Below are 20,173 nucleotides of genomic sequence, written 5' to 3'. Positions count from 1 at the left end.
TATGTAAACATTTGCGGCATTTGAGGTTCTGCAGACGTACATAGAGATGTTTGCAGGGTAAGCTCTACTGCTCAGCGTTTGTCCTCTAGAGCATTCGCTACAATAGTCAGCAGCATGGCCATAAACCAAGTGGCATGAAGGGCATTCATGATGTCAGCTTTTCCTCACTTGACTTCTTCATCTAAGTCCCAAACAAGAGATTTCCCAAACATAAAAAGCGATCTTTAACTAAAGGGGGGAGTATTTGGGGGGGGGGGGGGGGGGATCTATACAGAGCGGATTGCCCGTAGTCCAGTTTTTATTACCAGTTCATCAAAGTTCTTAAGCCAAGTCCTGGGATACAATGAGCGCAGGTGCTGTGCAGGAGGGGCTGTAAATCTGACCAGGCGAATTAAGCCATTGCTTTGGCATTGTTCTGTTTGGCCTCCTATCTGTTTTTGCTCCGGAGGGTGTTGGGTAGATTGGGGTGTTGGGAGGGACATGTGAGGGCCTGCATCCACAAATCTCCCAACATGGGAGGCATCCTGCAGATTTCACACACGGTCATACGAGTCGGACCCCAGCTGCAGAGGAGGATCATGCAGGACAACGAGAAGGGTTAAAAGATATTAAAAGAGGGAGAGCTGGAGAAAAGGACGGTTGAGAGAGAAAGCCACATTTGCCTGTGAGATAAAGAAAACATTTAATTGACTGAAACAAAATTTCTCCTACTTGAGACACAAGCAAATCAGAATTCTGTTTAATCTCAAAGCAGCTGTGCAATTGCTAAAAGTATCCCCAGGTAAACTGTTGGGCTTTCTTTCTGTAAACCATGCCGCTGTTTCTCTTTAAAGCCTCTGCCAAGCTGGTGGTAGGTTTCATTAGTTGACCCTTGACCTCATAAGAGATCAGGTGACCAGGGCAGTGCTGTGGAATGCTCCCTCTTGACTCCTTTTCATTTTCTAATTTCAAAGCTCTCAACACTTTGGATCCTAGTCATTTTACCAGTGCCTTCTGTTATCTACAGCAACATGTAGAGTGTGTGTGTGTGTGTGTGTGTGTGTGTGTGTGGTTTTATAATGTCCTGTACGCACTCAAGAAAAAGAATTGTATTTATTCAATCCAGTTTTCGATTCCAGCTGTTAAAAGGATTGTTGTTCGTAGCTTTATCTAATTAGAGAAATGTCTTTGGCCTCAATTATAGCATCCGGGAAACCAGTGTGAGATATATTTTAAATACAATTTCATCAATGGGATCATTAGATGGTAGGTCATCCAATAAACCTTTCAGTAAACTTATAAGTCTTAAGTTCTGTTTCTACTTTAAGCTAAACAGAGAAGCTAGTGGCAGAAGATTCACAAGGACACTGTTAACCTGCTAATGTTCAGCCGGTGAAGATACAGTGCATTTAAGTCCACCACTCTAGAGGGGAAAATAAGCATGTCTGTCCACTGAAACTATGTTTTGTGAAGATATCCCCTTTTTGTCTGCTACTAAAATACTGAGAAATAACCAAAATCTGCACTGTGTTGGGATTGGCTAATCTTAGCAGGTTAAATGAGCTACAAAACTAGAAACTGGAGCATTTAATTCAAAGGTCACATTAACCCAATATAGCAGTGGATGTACTATTTTAGCATGTTAACATGAAACATTACCATTGTAGAAAGTTTTGCAGTGTATCTGACAGTTGCAGCTGTATTTCTATAAATCAAGCTCTAAAGCCTTTTCACTGTCTGTAGTATTACAGTGGACTCTGAAAGTGTTTTAGCTAACTATGCATGACTATGGCTACTAACGCAGCTAACATTTGCTTTCTGACAGTGCTAAAAAAGATCCACTTATATACCAGAGCCTAAGCAAAAATAATGAAAATAATACTATCATGGGTTGTATATAAGTAGAGTTTATACATATAGTACTTAAAATAGTAAAATAGGATAAAAATAAAAATTAACTAAAAAGCACTGCTTTTGTCCAAAACCATGTCCTAGGTATCACCAACAATCATTGATTGGCTGACTTCAGTACTGCAGCTACTGGATGTAGGGAGGCATTTGATCGTCAAGAGGTCTGAAAGTGATCAACAGAATCTTAAACTGAAGCGTCAGTATTGAACTGAACCCAGAGTAAACGGAACATAATCTGTGTCACATAGAACCTTTTACAGGACCTGACGAGAAGCCTTGCAGCACCATCTGGGCCATAAGTGATCCAGGGATGATTACTACATCACTTACAAATGCTTTAAAATTAGTCATTGAGTTATCCACTCCTCACTGTTCTGCGATAGACTAGTGCCCTCTTCGGCACCTACAATGCCTCTCATCCTTTAACAACTACTTTCACATTCCTTCATTTTTTAAAATATATTTTGTTAAATGCAGTTTAATTTTGGCTTGTATTTTGTCGTGGTGAATGTTTCGACCTTTAAATGTGTCCTTACTTGTGTCCTCTTGTGAAGAACTCCTCATGCTCTGCCGTGGAAGCCTCTGAAAGGGGATTCTGACTCTTTTCTTGAACCTGCTGCGACTGCCAGCAAAAACGTTCATCTCAACCACTTAAAAGAAAGCCACTTTAGTTAGGCAATATTGATAATATTTCTGTTCATGCTGAAATGTCATTTCAGACCATCATTTAACATTGACTTGGCAATAACCCTGTCTAAGATGCAATTCCATGATTCCATGAACTGTCAGTCTGTCAATGTATAATAAACACCACGAAGGCCTGAAAACTTTGAGTCTTCTTTTGACATGTTGTCATTACTAATGACCTCAAAGCAAACCAAACGTGCACTTAGCCTAGCAGAAACTTTGCTATCTTGAGCTAAAGCTAACGTGTTTTGGGGAGATTTTTAGCTAGGCTAATTGTAAAATAATGTCAATGCTATTCATGCCAAGTGTGAGATGAGAAATTAATTGAACTTGTATTTGTGCATTGACCTAGACTGTTGCCACGATTGTCTCACGTCCAAAATGGTGGACAAGTTAATGTCACATGATTTGAGGTCACGTGTCTGCAAAACCTCAACATGCAACTAGTTAGCTTAGCTTAGGACAAAATGAAAAACCAAGCTCAGAGTTAGCCCCTTATAGCTGAACTACTGATTTTTTTCTAACCCATGCCATAAATATATAATGATTACTTTTCCTGTAGATGATGGATTCACATTTATTATCTCTGGACCAAACCAGGTTAGACATTTGTAGGGACTTCTGACTGTAGCTTCTTATTTAAAAATGTCTGTGGCAAAAAAAAGGTGCATTTTCCCAAAATGCCTAACTATTTCAACAACAAGGGGCCATAGTGGCAGGTGGTCAGCATTAAGGAGACATCAAAGACCTTATAACCTCCCTATAGACATCACCTCAAGCAGCAGGGGAACTAAGTTTTACTGCTGACAGCTGGAGAGTGCTCTGCTGACAGGAGGAAGGTGAGAAATACCAACTGTATCACTCCACTTCCTCTGCATGGATCAAAGTTATTGCTTCATATCAGAGTGATGTTAAAGGCTGCTCGGAGCATGCACCACTATTAAAGGTGTGCCACCTGCAAGTTTATCAAACCAGTGAGGCCCAAATCTTCTTACTGAGTCCGAGCACAGCTGCTGTCAGGGCCTCTTTTCAGTCTCACCTTTCACATTTTTTTCTCTCTATCTGTCAAGCAGAGCAAACTCTCATCCTGTCCTCACTCTCAAAGGAGACCGCTCTCTCCTGGAGGAGCGGGGAGGGAGAGAGGTGATGAGCAGCTTACCTCTAGGAGGGATTAGCCTTATTAAAATGAAATCGTCTAGTCCTGAGTGACAGAGCTATGGAGGTGCAGGAGGCAAAGAGGCAAGGAGGAGAGCGCAGAGGGTCTGCGTTGTGTGAGGCCCAGCCCCCGGAGGATCTGAAGCACCGCTTCCTCTGTGTTCTCCTTCCCTCCAGTCTTCACTTTCACCTCTCGCTTTCTCTCTTCATCTTCTCTCTCCTTTCCTCTCGTCTTCTCTCTCATCATCAACCGCGGTCCAGAACAGGCGGATCTGTCAGCGCTGCGTCAAGAGATCTGCCCTCAGTCTCTCAGATGAACTGCCAAGTACAGGAGAACAAAAGACCTCCAAAAACACACACACACACACACACATAGAGGTAAAATGTGTTTAATAGTCCTCCTATTGAAGGGCACCATGTATGGAATGTGTGCCCAGGGTCACTGCATAGAGGTTCCCAGCAATTACCCAAGCTTTAGCTCACTCTTGTTTATAAGGAGTCAGATGTAAAAGGCATGGACATACATGTGACTTTGTAAAGGGTGCCTAATGACATGTACACAGTGGTAATCCTTGTGTGGAGAGCAGCTCAGTGGTTGAATCAGAAGACCAGGCCATACACCATATTTGTGTTCATTTTCAGCGCTTTAACAGGTTTAGAGGAGAGAAACAAATATAATCTTAAAGTGACAAAAACAGAGGAACCAAACTCATACAAGAAGCCATATGTTTTCAGCTAAAAGGGGGAAAATGTGGCCAGGGCACTTTTTAATGACAGGGAACCAAAATAATAGCTTAATTGATACTTAAAGTAGACCTATTATCTTATACATAAAGTACAAGGATGCATAAATTAGCATTTCAAATAATGAGCATTAGCAAATCTGCAAGGCGATGTGCTTAATATGGTCATCTCAGGCACAGCACGCTCACCAACCTGCAGTTGAACCCTTCTGTTTGCAAGTGGCAGCCAATCAGAAGAAAGTTTACTTCAATGGAGTTGACTTTATTTCAGGTGGTGGATGGCCTAGTAGGAAATTCATAATCACTCAATAATTTTAGTTGTCTAAAAGTTGCACAAAGTCTAACTAAAAATTCTAACTAAGACAGAGGCATCTGTCTTCCTTCTCTCACCCCAACCGGTCACAGCAGATGGCCCCGCCCCTCCCTGAGCCTGGTTCTGCCGGAGGTTTCTTCCTGTTAAAAGGGAGTTTTTCCTTCCCACTGTCGCCAAAGTGCTTGCTCATAGGGGGTCATATGATTGTTGGGTTTTTCTCTGTATCTATGAAGCGCCTTGAGGCGACTTTTGTTGTGATTTGGCGCTATATAAATAAAATTGAATTGAATTGAATCTTTTATGGAACCAGCCAGTCTGTATATTAGTAGTCATCAATACACTTATTTTCTTTACAAATTGCTGGAAATGGTCCAGCTAATGATCTTGTGGTTTCAAAGGTGATTTACAAATGTACTTTGGGAAAGAAATATCCAAAGGCAGGAGTTGTTTTGCAGAAAAAAACATGATCAAAAGGGCAGTGCCCCCTAAACCCACTGCAGCGCCTTTCAACAGTTAAACAATCCACAAAGGTAGAAGAAGGTCAGACGCAGAAATTTTATTGGTTTGCTTTTTAAAGAACTGATCAACAAATTAGATCTGAACAAAGTGTCTTCAAGGTTATCTGAATGATTATTCAGACAATGCACTTATAAGTTTCAGCACAAGTGCATGAAAAGAAAACCTGGTTAAACTCGAGCATGTTTTGAATCTAAAAATGGTTTTATGAATGTCTTTTTATATATTGTATGTAAATAAGAACCCCCCTTGAGACGGGCCTGATGTTAGTTTATTGCCGGAGCGGCCTGGGAGTTATTTTCTTTTTCATTAAGGGTCATTGTCCACCCCCTCCTGCCCCCACAGCTGATCACAAACAACTTTAAAAGGTTGCGTGGATGATTTCAAAGGTCCAATCTTGCCAAAAACCACAGCTAACGCTGAAAAAAGTCTAATTTGAAACAAAGACTGTGTGTTATGTGGTCGGCTAGTTGACTTGTGGCCACAATGTTGACTCAAAGGTCAGCAGAGATTAAGGGAGCAGATGAGGAGGAGAGGAGAAAAGGTCTGGTTTCACATGCAGGTGGCTGTCAAGGATGTTTACCTAGCAAGACTCGTATCTCTTCTCTCCAGAATTAGAAATGAACAAAAGTTCAGTTCAGTTCACTCCGACTGCCTGATATCAAGTGGCGACCCTGACTATCCAAACAGGCTCGCTGTTATTATGTCTACCTCTGACTTCATATGGGATTTCACTCCTGCTTTTATTGGGACTGAGGGAACAGATTAGCAAGTTGAATGTGGACAAAGTACTTTTACAACAGACGCTTGTGCCATCAGAGTCGAGCACCTGAATCTAAATATAAAACCTTTTTTCCAGATGTGTAAAGTAAAAATGTGGAATTCAACAAAAGCAGATCCTTTCGCATTTACGCTTTGTGAGTGAACTACACAACACCCCCACCCCAAAAAAACCTTGAAGCCAATGGGATTGTTATTTTCAGTGTGTAAAAAAGTATTTGCATTTTCAGACTGTCAGTGAAATATTTGGCTCCATCTGCACAAAAACTCCCAGTGAGAACAGACACTGAAGATGTGGGCGTGCAAACAGGTATGTGTACATTCTGTACCCTAAAGCTTTCTCATACCTGTTCAGTGCAGCCATAAAAAACCCACCATATTTACAGTGGTGACATCAAAGAAGCCTGAAAAACCATTTGATGCTAAAAGGCCTCCGGCTGCTGAGACTTCTCACGCTGGAGCTGCCCGTCAGCGACGTTCCGCCTTTCTGTTTGAATTTATAGCTGCTTTGGAAAAATATTTCAAAATAAAATGACATTTAACTATTTCAGTAAACTGCTCGCTCTAACTTGAGGCTATTTGTAGGCGTCTCGTGAATGTCACTGGAAATGCCGGGTGTCGGAGCCGCAGTAAAAGTGCAGTCTACTAGCAGTGAATATTACTGGACGGCTAAATGCAGCTGCATCCCGGGAATGTCCCTGTAGCTCAGAGTATTTCTGGGAGATTCCCACAAGCCAACAAGGGCAATTCCCCGGCTTATTTATCTGTATTCTACTGAGGCTGGGTTACCCTGCTCCCACAGCAAAGAGGTGAATTTGCAAAACATAAAAATGTCTCCTAAAGTTTAAGCTTTTCCTGTTGGGTTTCTATAAAACAATAGCAGTGTTTAAAACAGTTTGGGAATTATGGCCACAATGTCAAGTTATTTCAACAACTGTGACGTGATTGCTAGGCCACATGCTCGACTACCAGATGTATTTACACTAAAAAGCAAAAAAAAAAAAAAAAAGTTTTGTGAGGTTTTTATGAATGAATTCCACGTTTGTGTGTGAGAAAGGCAAGATGCTCTCTGTGCCACTGACAATGCCAACCACAGGTAATTGTTTATTTTTGTGATGGTATTTTTTTCTGTTTCTTAAATTATTTTTATTCTGAAAAACTAAAAACTACAGTACTGTGCAAAAGTCTTGAGCCACCAAGAAGAAAGGGAGGGAAAAGACAACAGCAGCCACATGTGAACGTAAAATAACATACTTTATTATGACCATACATTTCTCAGGATCAATACAAAGCACTTCTCTGTTTTTGTTTAGCGATGCTTTGAATGTGGCACTTTTTCCTCCAAAGGACAAAGAGGATCAGACAGAAATGATTTTTGTTTGTTTGTTGTGTGGAAGGAGAAGGAGGTCAGATAATGACTCCGTCGCTGCACTTGCATCTCCATGTTAGCTCTGAAACAGACTTGAGTTCTGCCATTAGCGTCCCAGTTTACTTTCATTCTATTTGATTGTTGAGTTGAAACCATAAAAGCATGTGTGCTCTCTGTGTACTCTTTGAGTAATAATTTGAGATCCTATTAGGGAAACTGGGTCATTGTAAGGAAGAATGCACGTCAGATTTAAAGGACAATCTTTACATTAAAAAAAAAATCCTTAGCTGATTCTACACAATGGCTTCTATAAATGAGGCCCTGGTTCTTTGTGTGTTGCCTGCACAGACAGATGGTTTGAAAGGAACCCTGCTGAAACCCAGTTTCAACAGATCCGCTCAGCAGCAGCCCAGCTTCACCGTGCAGCAGCAGGACTGTGCAAAAACACCATGCAGGAGGGCAAACAACAAACTCAATGTATAAGTGAAACAATTTTGAAGACTATTTTACTTATTCTTATTCTGTATATTTTAGGCTAGAAATCCTCCTAAAATAAAATTAAACCAAAAGTGATTTAGCAAATATACTAATAACAATAACAGTGCAATTAAACCATTTCAATCAGTAAAAGCATTTTACAGTTGTTGCTGGAGTTTAAAAGAAAAAAAAAATTGTTACCAGTTTCTGCGTTTCATAAACTGCCTGCCTCTAAGTCCTTTGGAAAAAAGCTTGGACAATGCTGTCTTACAAAGGAACGGGGGTCAAACAAATGCGCATACGTTACAAAATAATCTTATTTTACACATAAATATGATATACAAAGGCAGATGAGACAGAGCCTTGCTTATGTCAGTAAAGCTTTTGACCATGCAACGTTCAGTACCTTAAAAAAAAAAAAAAAAAAAACGCCAAAAAATCATTAGCACGCCTTAGTCCACCAGAGACATAAAACAATGTCAAATATATACACAATATCACAAAAATAACAATATCACTTTTTTCTGCAAGAGCACGATTGTACCATATATTTTACAGCTAAAGTTGTACCATTAGTCCAGCACATTAAGATGTGTACAGGTAGCTTTAAGGGAAAGAAGCAACTATTGCTACACGGCAACACTAGAAGGTCATAAGAAGTATTTAAATACGCCATTGAAATATAAGCTGTAAAAATAATATATTCCGAATACATTTATATAATTATATACATATACATATAGGTTAAATACTGATCATTCTGAATCCCTGGATTGCTGAAAACGTCCTTTGTCTTTTTAAGCAGCTAGCTATTTTGAACTAACTGGATGAGCCCGCCATTTTTATTTCCGCTGCTGATCTACATGATGTGCTTCACATTGTTTATTTCACTGTTTTTGACCATGTGTTTTTTTAAATTAACTATTTTATTTCATTTTTTTTCTTTAACAAAAAACCCCCCAACAACTTAGAAATAACCAGCTTAGAAATAACAAGCTTCTTTATGTTCTTGCATCAAGGTAGATGAGAAAGTTGATACCACGTTCGCATCTTTGCTAAACTATATTTTTGTTAATTATGACCTGTAACATTTTAGGATGTTTTTTTTTTTATTTATTCATGTTTTTTACAACCAAGCTACTCTATTTTCTCAAAAACATAGCTATCTTAGCTACACTAACCTTAGCTATGCTAGCTTAGTGCAGCTAACTGCTTTCTGACTCTAGCTTATATTCATTTACAGACATGAGGGTAGTATCAATCTTTTCATCTAATCCTGGGCAAGAAGGTGAATTTACCAAACCTGCAACACTACATGAAACACCAATTCTGCTTAAAATCAAAATCTGTTCAAAATGTATGTTTAGCCGTAAGCATAGGTGTGACTTTGAACATAGAAGAGGTTTAAGTGGCAGCAGTTTCTCCCCTTAGTTCAGAACAGACTTTTTACTGCATGATGATAATCTACACTACTGCCTGCCTATTTAGTGCATTGTTGTTGTATAACATTTAGTGTTTTATACCTCAATAGAAAAAGCTCTTTACTGCCTTAAAAAGGAAATCCACCCTAAGACAAAGTGTACACGTTCCTCCAACGATCTTGGTTTGTTTTACTAAATTAACCACCATACAAGGTTTAAAGTAGGTCTGAAAGTGACTAAATTTGCAAGTTCTCTATTCAGACTGGGCCAAATTTTGCTACAGAGCCCCAGAGTTCAGAAAATGGATGTGTACCTGCTGAATTTGAAATACACTATAGCTTCTTTTTTTTTCTTTTTGTAAGAAAGGCTCTTGAAAACCCATTCTCAAGCGTTATCTACACAGGCCCAGATCCTCGGAGGTGATGTGTTATATTTCAGGGTAGACTTTCCTCTTGACGTACCACCTTCACACAATTAAGGCACCTTTTAAACCCCTGAGGGGTAATTGGGTTCTTCTAATAAGAAGAGAAGCAACAATAACAACATGGAACACAGAACTGGACTAAAACAAAACCACACAACATAAAGTTTAATCAGCCAACAAAATAAAAGGAGAATATTGCGGAATGTTTGTGGATATGGTACAAACGCCACAAGTGCCCTGTTACATTTCTTATCTCATCTTCTAGGATTTTGCAGCAGCAGTACCGTGCACCATGCTGGCATGGTGACGTCACAAGACCTCCATGGCTGTATCCCAAAGCACCTTCAGAGATAAAGAGATTCTGTCACAAACCTTATCGAGCTTCATGGGGGTGCGGGTGGATATGTCTGCTTATCTGTGTCTAGGAGTTAGTATCCCACGTTGAGCTTGTTTTTGTTGAGCTCTCTCTCCAGGTTTCCTATCAGAGTGTCGATGCTCTCTTGCAGGTCCCTCAGGTTCACCCTGTTGCTCAATACAGGACTGATATCCTGGATCTTCATGTAGGCCTGGTAAGTGTGCTCTTTGGGTAGCCGAGGTGGCAGGATGTGGTTACACACCTTGTGTTCTTCCTCCTCCTCCTCTAATGGGTGTCCACTGTTTGAGCTGTCACTTTCTATTAGCTTCTCCTGCTCCTCCACCGCCTCCCGTGTTTCCTCCTCCTTTACCACCTCCCTTCTCTGAGGTTGCTCTTCATCTGCGGTATCAAACACAGGACAATCAACCTTGAGCTGTATGCCGTCTTTTGCTTCCTCTTGCTTCTCCTGGACCTCCTCAGTTGCCTCGATGTCTTCTGAGGGAACGTCGTCATAGTCTGCCTCTTCTTTGCTGGAAGGTAACAACATTTCAGAAGGGAAGTACGTCTCACCACAGCCACTCCAGTCACCAGCATAGCGGTTGCTGGGGCTGTCCAGACGCCCTGGTTTGGGTCGCAGAACCCCCGCCATCTCTGCTCCAGTGAGGTTCAGCACCTGAGGCCGCTCTTTTCTCCGTCGCAGAGGGGGGGCTGTCCGCAGGTCAGAGGAAGTTGGAACCAGAGAGGGTGCTGGGGGCTGAGAAGAGGACTGGCCATGTGGGTCCACAACTAGAGGAAGAAAGAACAAAAAACAAAAACAAAGAAAAAGTTAAATATAAGCCAGCTGGTTATTAAACAATCATGAAAATTACAAAAACACAAAAATAAGAAAAGGTCATATTTTCTCATTCTTTTGTTTTCCTCAGAGGGAAAAGTGGTTGTTGTTCTTCTTTAATAATTACGTTATTTAGACCAGCGGTCCCCAACCCCCGAGCCACGGACTGGTACCAGTCCGTGATTCGTTTGGTACTGGGCCACGAGAGTTGAGGCTCGGGTGTGCAACTTATGGTTCTCAGGATTTTCATCGTTAACTCGGTTTCCCTGGGTCTTATTTTGAAAGAAATATTTACAAGTTACCATAGCGACCAAGACGGCATTAAGGGGTAGCGAGGAGGATGTTACTCTCAATGTTATTGGCACATTTCAGGAGGACACTGCTAATAAAGTTACACACTTACACAGTGAATTCGCGTTCATTGTTATATTTACAATATATTTGTGTCTTGGTTGTATCATTTTATTTTGTTGTATTTATCCACGACACCTTAAAGGCCGGTCCGTGAAAACATTGTCTGACATTAAACTGGTCCGTGGTGCAAAAAAGGTTGGGGACCGCTGATTTAGACTGTATACTTCTAGTGGTATATTAGCTTTATAAGAGCTGCAAAGCACAGCTTATGGCTCACGTATTATTCACTTATATATTGTAGAATGCAGCTGACTGAATCCCCCCCCCCAAAAAAGCAGTAAACCTCAGAGCGAGATACAGCGCAGGTCAGCTGATGACGGCCTGGAAACAAATCTACTGGAGCTTACAGTACAAATGATTTCCCCACTGCACTGCTACACCTACCAATTCATACTTCAGCTCCTGAAAATGACTCTACTTTTCATTTTATTTCTCCAAATAAATAAATGCATTTTTTTTTACAACAACTGTAATCTCTTTGCTTATTTTAAGTCTTCAGTTCAGCATAATCATCATGAGCACTGATCATAAAGGGCGTGCTTCAGGGCACAGCCAACTTGTTAGTGACAAAGTGCTATCATAACAGTCTGAACTTCTCGACCAGATTAACTTTGCTGGCTTAAAAATACAACAACAACCCCCCCCCCCACCCCAAAAACCACACCAAGATGCACAAGCTGATCTTTTATATAGAGTCTGTATATGCAGCATTTTTTTTAAAGTATCAGCATGTTTATGGAAAAATACAATGGTGCGCATTTCATAAACTAAAATCCATCAGATTTCGCAGTACGGGAATGTGATGCTATCAGCGTGGCTAGACAGGGCTGGATGAGAAAATGTGATTTTCTGTGATTGAAATGAACTAAAAACAAACAAACAACACACATACATAACAAAAAAACACAAGCCTTGTTTTGGTGCAGCTGATTTCTATTTAAAAGACTCCCACTTTAGCGGAATGACCCTCTGTGAGGACAACATAGAGAACAATCGGTTCATCATTAGGTGAACGAACATGCTGAAGTCACACCACTGCACACAGTGTTTTTGTTGCTTCCTGTGCTGTTATCGAGTAACCAAACTTAAAAATTAACTAAAGCTTGAACCTTAAGAAAGACTCCTCTAAGTGGACTAGGTGAAGGAAAAGTGAGCAGCCAAACACAACCACAGTCTGGTTACCTTTCTGCATTTATCTCAGTACCTACATTTTCTGGCTCCGCTAGCTTACTATATTGGAAAAGAACAAAAACACAGTTAGGGCTGTAAGTCCATGTTCAATAGATACATTATATATTTAAAAAGAAATGCTAAATTTTATTTTGAGACATGACCTTGAAATGACTTGTTTTCCTTTGTGCGCGTTCGCCTATTTCATCCAGCTGACGATAAACAGAATTTTTTTGCACTTGTCTTAACTAAGTTCACTGCAGTTCATTCATCAGAGTGGCTGTTGCTGCTATAGTGTTTACGTGGAGTAGCTGCACACTTCGCAGCTCCCCCGAGGCTAAAGACTTGAGCAATTATCACCTTAAAACAAACAGAAATTATCTTCCTTTCAGAGGCGCTGTGTTATTTAATTCCAGACATGATTCACTGATGACATGATTAAAGCTATTAGCTGTCAGCAGAGAAAATGAAGACGGAAAGCAGGCAAGAATACGATCATATTTTTTTTTTCCTTTCTTGGACAGCTTCACAATGTTTACTTGTTGTAATATATTAAGATTAGACTTAGTTGTGCTAGGATGAGTGTATTTTTACATCTAAACACAATAAAAAACCGAAATGGACAAAATAAAACAATAAACCCACAGCTGATTTTAATGATAAATTAAAAAAAGAAGCAGGGCAAATTAACTGAAAATGAACATGCAGCTAATTTTGGATTTTAAAGATAACACTGAAAGAATCCTCTTGCCGTCACTTTGTCTGTCTAACCATCTGCTCACATCTTCTCACACATACAGTTGGAAAAACTTCTTCATGCACACTCATCACCTCCTCAGCCTCTTCAGTACACACACACACACACACACACGTCCTGTAAGTAGTGTCAGTCAGGCTGTGGAGGCCTGAGCGACAATGCCTTGGAAGGTTTGGTATGTGTGTATGAAAGGCGTGAAGAGGCGGCTCAAAATATCCCACAATGATTGCGAAATGTACGGGTGAAGCTTCAGGGGCTGAGGGGTAAGGTTCAGCCAGGAATGTCTTTAATTATACAGTCCAGGCGCCCTGTACTCTGTACTGGGGAAGCGGATGGAATGGAAACACTGCTGAGGGTGTAAATGAAGGCTTGAACCTGGACTAAAATGCTCTGTCAGTGTCTTTATAAGTCATTAAAGGCAACTGCGGGGAAACAAAAAAACCCAACAAAAACCACAGTTTTTATGCTTTAATTTTTAAAATTCCAAATGTAATCCCCTCTGCTACCTGCAATCATAGGATTCACAGATGCTGACTAATTAAGCCGCTGGCTTACATTTCTTTCTCTGTGCTCCTTCTCTGGGTGATGTAAAGCAGGGTGCTAAGCTTCAGTGGTTTACACAGAATGGGTTCAACGTGGAGGATGCAGTTAAAGTTAAGAGGCTCAACCAGACGCAGAGTCACTTCGTCTTCAGACGCACATCAGCAGATCTGGTTAAAGCTGCAGGCTGCTTGGGAGGAGCTCCGAGGATTGTATAATCATTCGGGAGGGAAAGTCTGTCTCACAGGATGTCGGAGCCATTGGGAAAAAGGTTTTTAAAGACGGTGAACATGTGCTTTTTCAAAACTGTATCAATGGAAATGCACAGAATAACACTGCACTCAGAAAAATGTTAAAATATAGTGAGTTGGATTAGTTTCGGATTGGTAGTCATGCATATGTAAAACCCACAAAACAAAACAAAACAACTAAGCTGTCCGCCCGTCCCAGGGGCTCATTTTTTGATTTTTTTGGAGTCTTCGAGAATTTAAATGCATCAGCAGCCCCTGCATGGCTCACTTGATTATTAGAAATGTGGTGAACTCATAAAATCAAGCCCACGAGCTAAAAAAATCAGATTAGTTCCCATAACCAATGCAAATATCACGCCACACACACTTGTCTCATCATTCTCCATCCTCTCCTGGATCATCTATGGACTTTGCCATATCTCACCGCAAGCAGACAGCTGCCGCTGGCAGAGAGCAGCTGTGCAGGCAGACAGATGACCTGTGCTGAGAGAAGCTGCTGCTGACTGTCCTTGATTGTTAATTTATCTAAAAACAGAGGGGGAGGGGGGGGACCACGCCCCAAATGTTTGGTTCACACTGAGGCTTTACTGGCTTGGCTCCGATTGGCTCAACCCATCACGATGAAGCACTTGTGGAGGGTTTCATCTCTGAGGAGCCGACAGATGGTGGCCTGTGGCTATCAGCTGCACTTGTGCCAGTGGTGGAAAAACCTCAAGGATCAAAGCAGCCCAGTCCCTTTAACAGCCCTTTGTAGAGCTGAACCGCAGGGCTGGCACTGATTTGTACAAGACCCTCAGGCAAGAGAGACCAGTGTGCGCACGACCTGACTGTAGATGTGCTGCTTTTTCAAGTCACGCCATGTGCTCAAAACGTCTTTAGAGAAAGCGGGACGAAAACAAACAAACAAAGGTCACAATCACCTGGCCAGAGCTGGAGCAGGTAGTGCAGTACTTCGATGTGCTTTTTGAAGTGTAGCGCGCTGGCCAGCTCCTCAGAGTCGATGAAGACTCGGTTGGTGTGGCAGGACGCCTCCTGACGCTGGCTCAGCAGCACCGGGCCGAAACACACCGCTAGGTTCTGGCACGTCATCTTATTCATCTCTTGGTAGGATGCCACCAGCTTCAGGTGGTCAAGAAGCTTCCGCAGCATCATCTGATCCAGACACACACACACACACACACACACACACACACACACACACACACACACACAGATACACAAAAGCCAGACAAATAAAACATGTTATTATTATGATTAGTAGTTGCAGTTGTACCACTAGCAGCAGCAGTAGAGATGCAAAGCCAAAAACTGCTTTAAGACACATCTGCAGCAGTAAGTTTATCTTAAAAAAAACCTGAAGGTTTTATAAAAAAACCAGAAGGAATATTATTATCAGTAATATAAGGCGTGTTGGCAAAGGAGCCGAGTGCAGAATACTGCAAATGCTACACTTTTAAAACTAAGAGAGTAGTTGTATTCTCACAAAGCATTGACATGCTTCTTTCAATGAATCTGGTGACTCTGTTCACTTGGACCAATAGCGTACGGATACAGAGTTTCAGCAACTATTCGTTTTCACTTTTATGTCATTCTACTGTGGATACGATGACAGTGCTTGAGGTGCAAGGCTGCACGACATCACAATTATCAGCCGAACAGTGGTAATCTGTAGCATTATGATTATTACCATGATTATCTACCCACAATATGCCCTTTCAAAGCCACCTCTGTGACAGTCCTTTAACTCCTGTGCAGAAGAATGTGCACTTTTTTTAAAATTGTCCTTACCCTCTCCACCTCTGGCAGGTTTTCCAGCAGGCTGACGGTGTGTTCAGAGTCGGCCTGGTCATTCTCACACCCAGACGCTCCCATCCGCAGAGGCCTCGCAGCCATAGACTCCAACACTGCCTCATATAGCTGCTTGTTGATCAGAGGGTAGGGCAGCTCACGTAGATAGTCCTTCAGCACTCCTGACGAGAGAGCGAAAGCAGGGCATGAGAAACTCAACTGCATCAGGATAGTGAGTTTAACATCCACGCAAACAAGCCCGTTTCATGTTCTTACACTAGCTGTTAAATACGCAGGCGACTTTTAATACCTGACAAATTGCTAACGATACCTCTTAATGAGGCGCTGTCACCGAGAAATAAAAAGCTTTTCTTCTCCTCCTCGTTTAAAAGCACTCAACCTGCCACATTCTCTTGGCTGCAGATTCAGGTCCCATTGTTTTCCGGGGTGATCCCGTGGCGTCTACCGAGAGGCCAGATTGAGTCGGGTGTGACTCGGCAGCGTCGGGGGGTTGTGGGGTCTGCTCTGGCATCTGTGACGGCGCATTCGCACCTGTGACTTCAGCCTCTCAAAGTTCAGACAAAAGCTGGGGGAAAACATGAAACCCACGCTGTCTGTCCCCTAAGCTGTGTTAAGCCCCTGAAATATCACTGGCATGTCTTTTCATCAAAGGCAGAAATAAAGAGAACGGAGGAGGGGCAAAGACGGGAATTAAAACAAAAAAAAGGGATCCTGGCCGTGTGACAGATCTTTGTGGTGAGTGTCTGCTCTGTTGTGTGCATGAAGCTGGATCAGCTTTCAAGGAAGACCAGGAGGGTGAAGGGGGGGTATATTGTGCAATTAGCAATATTTGTTATCTTCCCAAGTAGTGCAAACGGAATAAAGGATGAAGGATAACCAGATAAATACAGGTGAGCTATATTGGCGCCCAAGACAAATACTTTTATTTTCTTAAAGATCTTTGCTGCTAATAATAATAATTTAGCCTGATAAATTCCTGATCCTTTATTTTAATGCAACAAAAGCATTCATTTGTCTATAAACCAGGATTAAATGTCTGCAAAAGAGGCTACAAATACAATGACTCTGATGTGCAACACACTGAATACACACTAAAGTCCACACTGCTCATTGACAAACTGCTGCAAACGTTTCCTGCTGTTCCCGTCACGCTGTGCACCCTTATATTCGTACAGCTACATCTGTTGGTGCTCTGCGACCTTGTTTTTCAGTGACTTATCAGCTGTTGGGTTCCAACATGTTTTTGAAGCCAGAGTACGAGATCTCATTCCCCATGTTGTTGGCAACTTCGATTGCCAGTGATCCCTGCTCTTCTTGTGCTAACATGCTTATCGGGAAACGTCTTCGCTCCGTTCAGGTTTATCAAAAATCTTATATGCAGCTGAGGCCAAAAACCTATCAGCTTGTGGGCTGTGTGTCAGTGTCTGCTCATATGCTGCTGTCTTCTGTTTACTGTATGAGGTGCATTTGCATTGATATCACGGGCGTAGTTCTTGTAGTGTCTGAGAGTGACTGTTTTTTTCTTTGGTTGTTGTTTGGGACAAACTCAGAAAGGGCTTGGTGCTGCTTGTTTTCTTTATTTTATGTTGGCTTACTACAATTAGCATTAGCAGTGGAAACATGTCTGTTTCGCATGGTCATATTTTCCTTATATATTACCTTTTTTCTTCACGTACCTCATATTCAGCTGAGCATCACATATTGGGTTCAAAGAAATCAGTTCAAGCATATTGCTGAACCCTTACTGGACTCTTTTTAACTTGCCAAGCAGCAAACATGTAAGTGGGAAATACAGTCAAGATGGAAGTGTGTGCAGACTGAAACACCTCAACCAATTTTCAATTTTCAAATTTGATATTATTTACGTAGTGCCACATCACAAACAACGGGCACTTTATATTGTAAGGTAAAGACCCTACAATGATAGAGAGATAACCACAATAATCAGGTGAGAAGCACTTGGCGACAGTGGTAAGGAAAATATCCCTTTTAACAGGAAGAAACCAGAACGAAGCTCAGGGCGGGGCAGCCAGTTGCTGCAACTGGTCGGGGGACAGTGGAGGGAGACATGACAAAAAGACCAAAAGAGAGACCACTTAGGACTTTTTCAAGGCTCCTGCTTCTGGATAGCTTCATCTTCTCCTGGCTCACCTCCAAACTCCCTCTGTCAGTGAATCTCTTACCTTCTAACAGACAGGATGTAGCTAGCTAAGCTAGAGAAATTCACATCCAGCACCTTCACAACAGGTCTTGTTCCCCTCTTCTACATTTAGACAAATAAACGCACTTCTTCTTATTCCTGTGTTAAGCTCCTGGTGTTTGTGGATGACACTGCTGGGCTCAAACGTATCCAAGATTGAAGCAAGCCTGCATAAAGATAGGAGGTTGTGCAAGCTTCCGTTTGATGTATCAGAAATGCAAGTCAAACTTCAAATTTCAGACAAATACCACGGTTAGGTTCTTCAGGTTCCATAGACGTATGACATGAAGCACAGTATTTAAAGTCCTAAGGAAGTTCAACCTCCCAACGGAGCTGCTGTCCTAGTTCTGCTGCGCTGTATTTGGGTCTGTGTTGCATCCTTCAGTTAACTGTTTTATATGGCTTAGCCACTTAATCAGAAATGAGACGACTACAAAGAATAGTCCGGGCTGCTGAGAGGATTACTGGTGCTCCCTGATCGACCCTCGAGGACCTGTACTCTTCTAGAGCAGGAAAAAAGGGCTGGAAAAGCTGCAAAAATCATTTCAGACCTTTCACACCTAGGCCACAACCTCTTTGATCTGCTGCCCTCTGGTCAGCACTTCAGAACACTGAGCACCAGAACATCCAGTCGCAGGATCTCACAAGACCTCTCCAAGTTTGGTAGTCTCAGTGTATAACAATGTGGAAGTCTGTCTTTTAACATTTAGTGTTACCCGTTGGTATTTGTGGAACATTTAAATTCTGAAGTAACTTTAATAATTGTGATTTTTCTGTTGCGTTCATGTCTTGGACATTTTATCCATTAGGAACATTTCCCTGTGGCAACAGTTCAGTTTGACTGCTTGGGGTTGTTGTTCACATTATTGAACATGTGGCTGTATGTGCGTGATTATAGGACAATAAATCCAGGAAAAATCACGTGTGACACAATTAGTGAACACGCCGTGACTCTAAAGCGTGCAAGAGGAGCAGCGCTTGGTAGAACAACAGATAAGACGACACTGTATCTATGTCAACCACAAGCCTGTTTCCAAAGCAGTGACACAACTGATTAAAGTGCTATAAAAAGGAACACGTACTTCACTGCTTTTCTTGTCCACCTTGTTTGTTTTTTGCCTCTTGTCTTCTATTTACAGCATACTACAGTACGATTCATAGTAAATCCAATGAGCTTCCTTAGGGCCAGTAAGAAGGACAGAGGGCCCAACTTAACGTGCTCACTTTATAATCCCACTAAGTCCTAAATCTGCTCTTTAAGGGAGCATTAGGATTACCACTCTTCAGTCTATTTCTAAACAGCATCGTCAGAACATCAGAATAATGTGGACAAACTAATGTTTCAGTATTAGCTAACAGCACCAGAGTTTCAGGTGCTGTCACACGTGCATTTTCTATTTTGCTTTGCTGCAGTTATATACAAATAAATTGGATTAGAGAGTGGAGGGAGGATCTAAAGTCAGTTTAGTGTGTTACAGTACAAAGTCTATGATTAGCATTGTGATTAGTATCTGCACAGTGGCACTCAGCACCAACATAAACACAACACTGATCTATTTTAAATTGTCTGTTTTACATCACAAATAAAACCAATCAGTGATCAAAAAGGCAAAAAATAAAATAAAAATCTGTCCAACAGCTGACAATAACTGCTTCCTTTTATCTCTGTATGTTACCACAGAAATAAAAAAACTGACTGACTGAGCTACCATAATGAAACTTGTGACTTCTTAAAAATTTCAGAAGAATCTCTGGATTTTGGTGTGGTGGTTAGCAGTGGTGCCTTACAGCAAGAAGGTCCAGGGTTTGAATCCATTCTGGGGCCTTTCTGTGTTTACATGTTTCTGTGTCTGTGTGGGTTTTCTCCAGATGCTATGGCTTCCTCCCACAGTATAAAAACATACATAGGGTTGTGAACGTGAGAGAGAATGGTTGCCTGTCTGTCTCCATTACTGGAGACAGCTGGGACAGGATCCAGACCCCCCAACTGAACAAAACTTTGATAAAGACATTAATGGTCACTGTTGACTTTTTTTTATCCACATGTCACCATGCAATGTATTCAAAAAC

The 20,173-nt window shown here is 41.5% G+C and overlaps 1 protein-coding gene across 1 annotated transcript in view; it reads right to left on the bottom strand.

Moving 5' to 3' along the window:
• Positions 1–7,319: 7,319 nt before the first annotated feature.
• Positions 7,320–20,173, bottom strand: part of syde2 (synapse defective 1, Rho GTPase, homolog 2 (C. elegans)) — a 48,275-nt gene continuing 35,421 nt past the window's right edge. Inside the window, exons 6-8 of the mRNA XM_085437826.1 lie at positions 15,883–16,064; positions 15,015–15,246; positions 7,320–10,916 (exon numbers count right to left, since the gene is read on the bottom strand). Of these exons, the coding sequence (XP_085293952.1) occupies positions 10,204–10,916; positions 15,015–15,246; positions 15,883–16,064 (1,127 nt within the window). The 3' untranslated portion in view covers positions 7,320–10,203. The remainder of the gene's footprint in view (positions 10,917–15,014; positions 15,247–15,882; positions 16,065–20,173) is intronic.

This window comes from Copadichromis virginalis, linkage group LG17 (assembly GCF_057382275.1).
Source record: "Copadichromis virginalis isolate Kocher_CV1m ecotype Utaka linkage group LG17, C_Virginalis_male_GT1.1, whole genome shotgun sequence".
NCBI lineage: Eukaryota > Metazoa > Chordata > Actinopteri > Cichliformes > Cichlidae > Copadichromis > Copadichromis virginalis.
The sequence above is the reverse complement of the archived record's forward strand: the minus strand, read 5'-3'. Positions and strand labels throughout refer to the sequence as shown.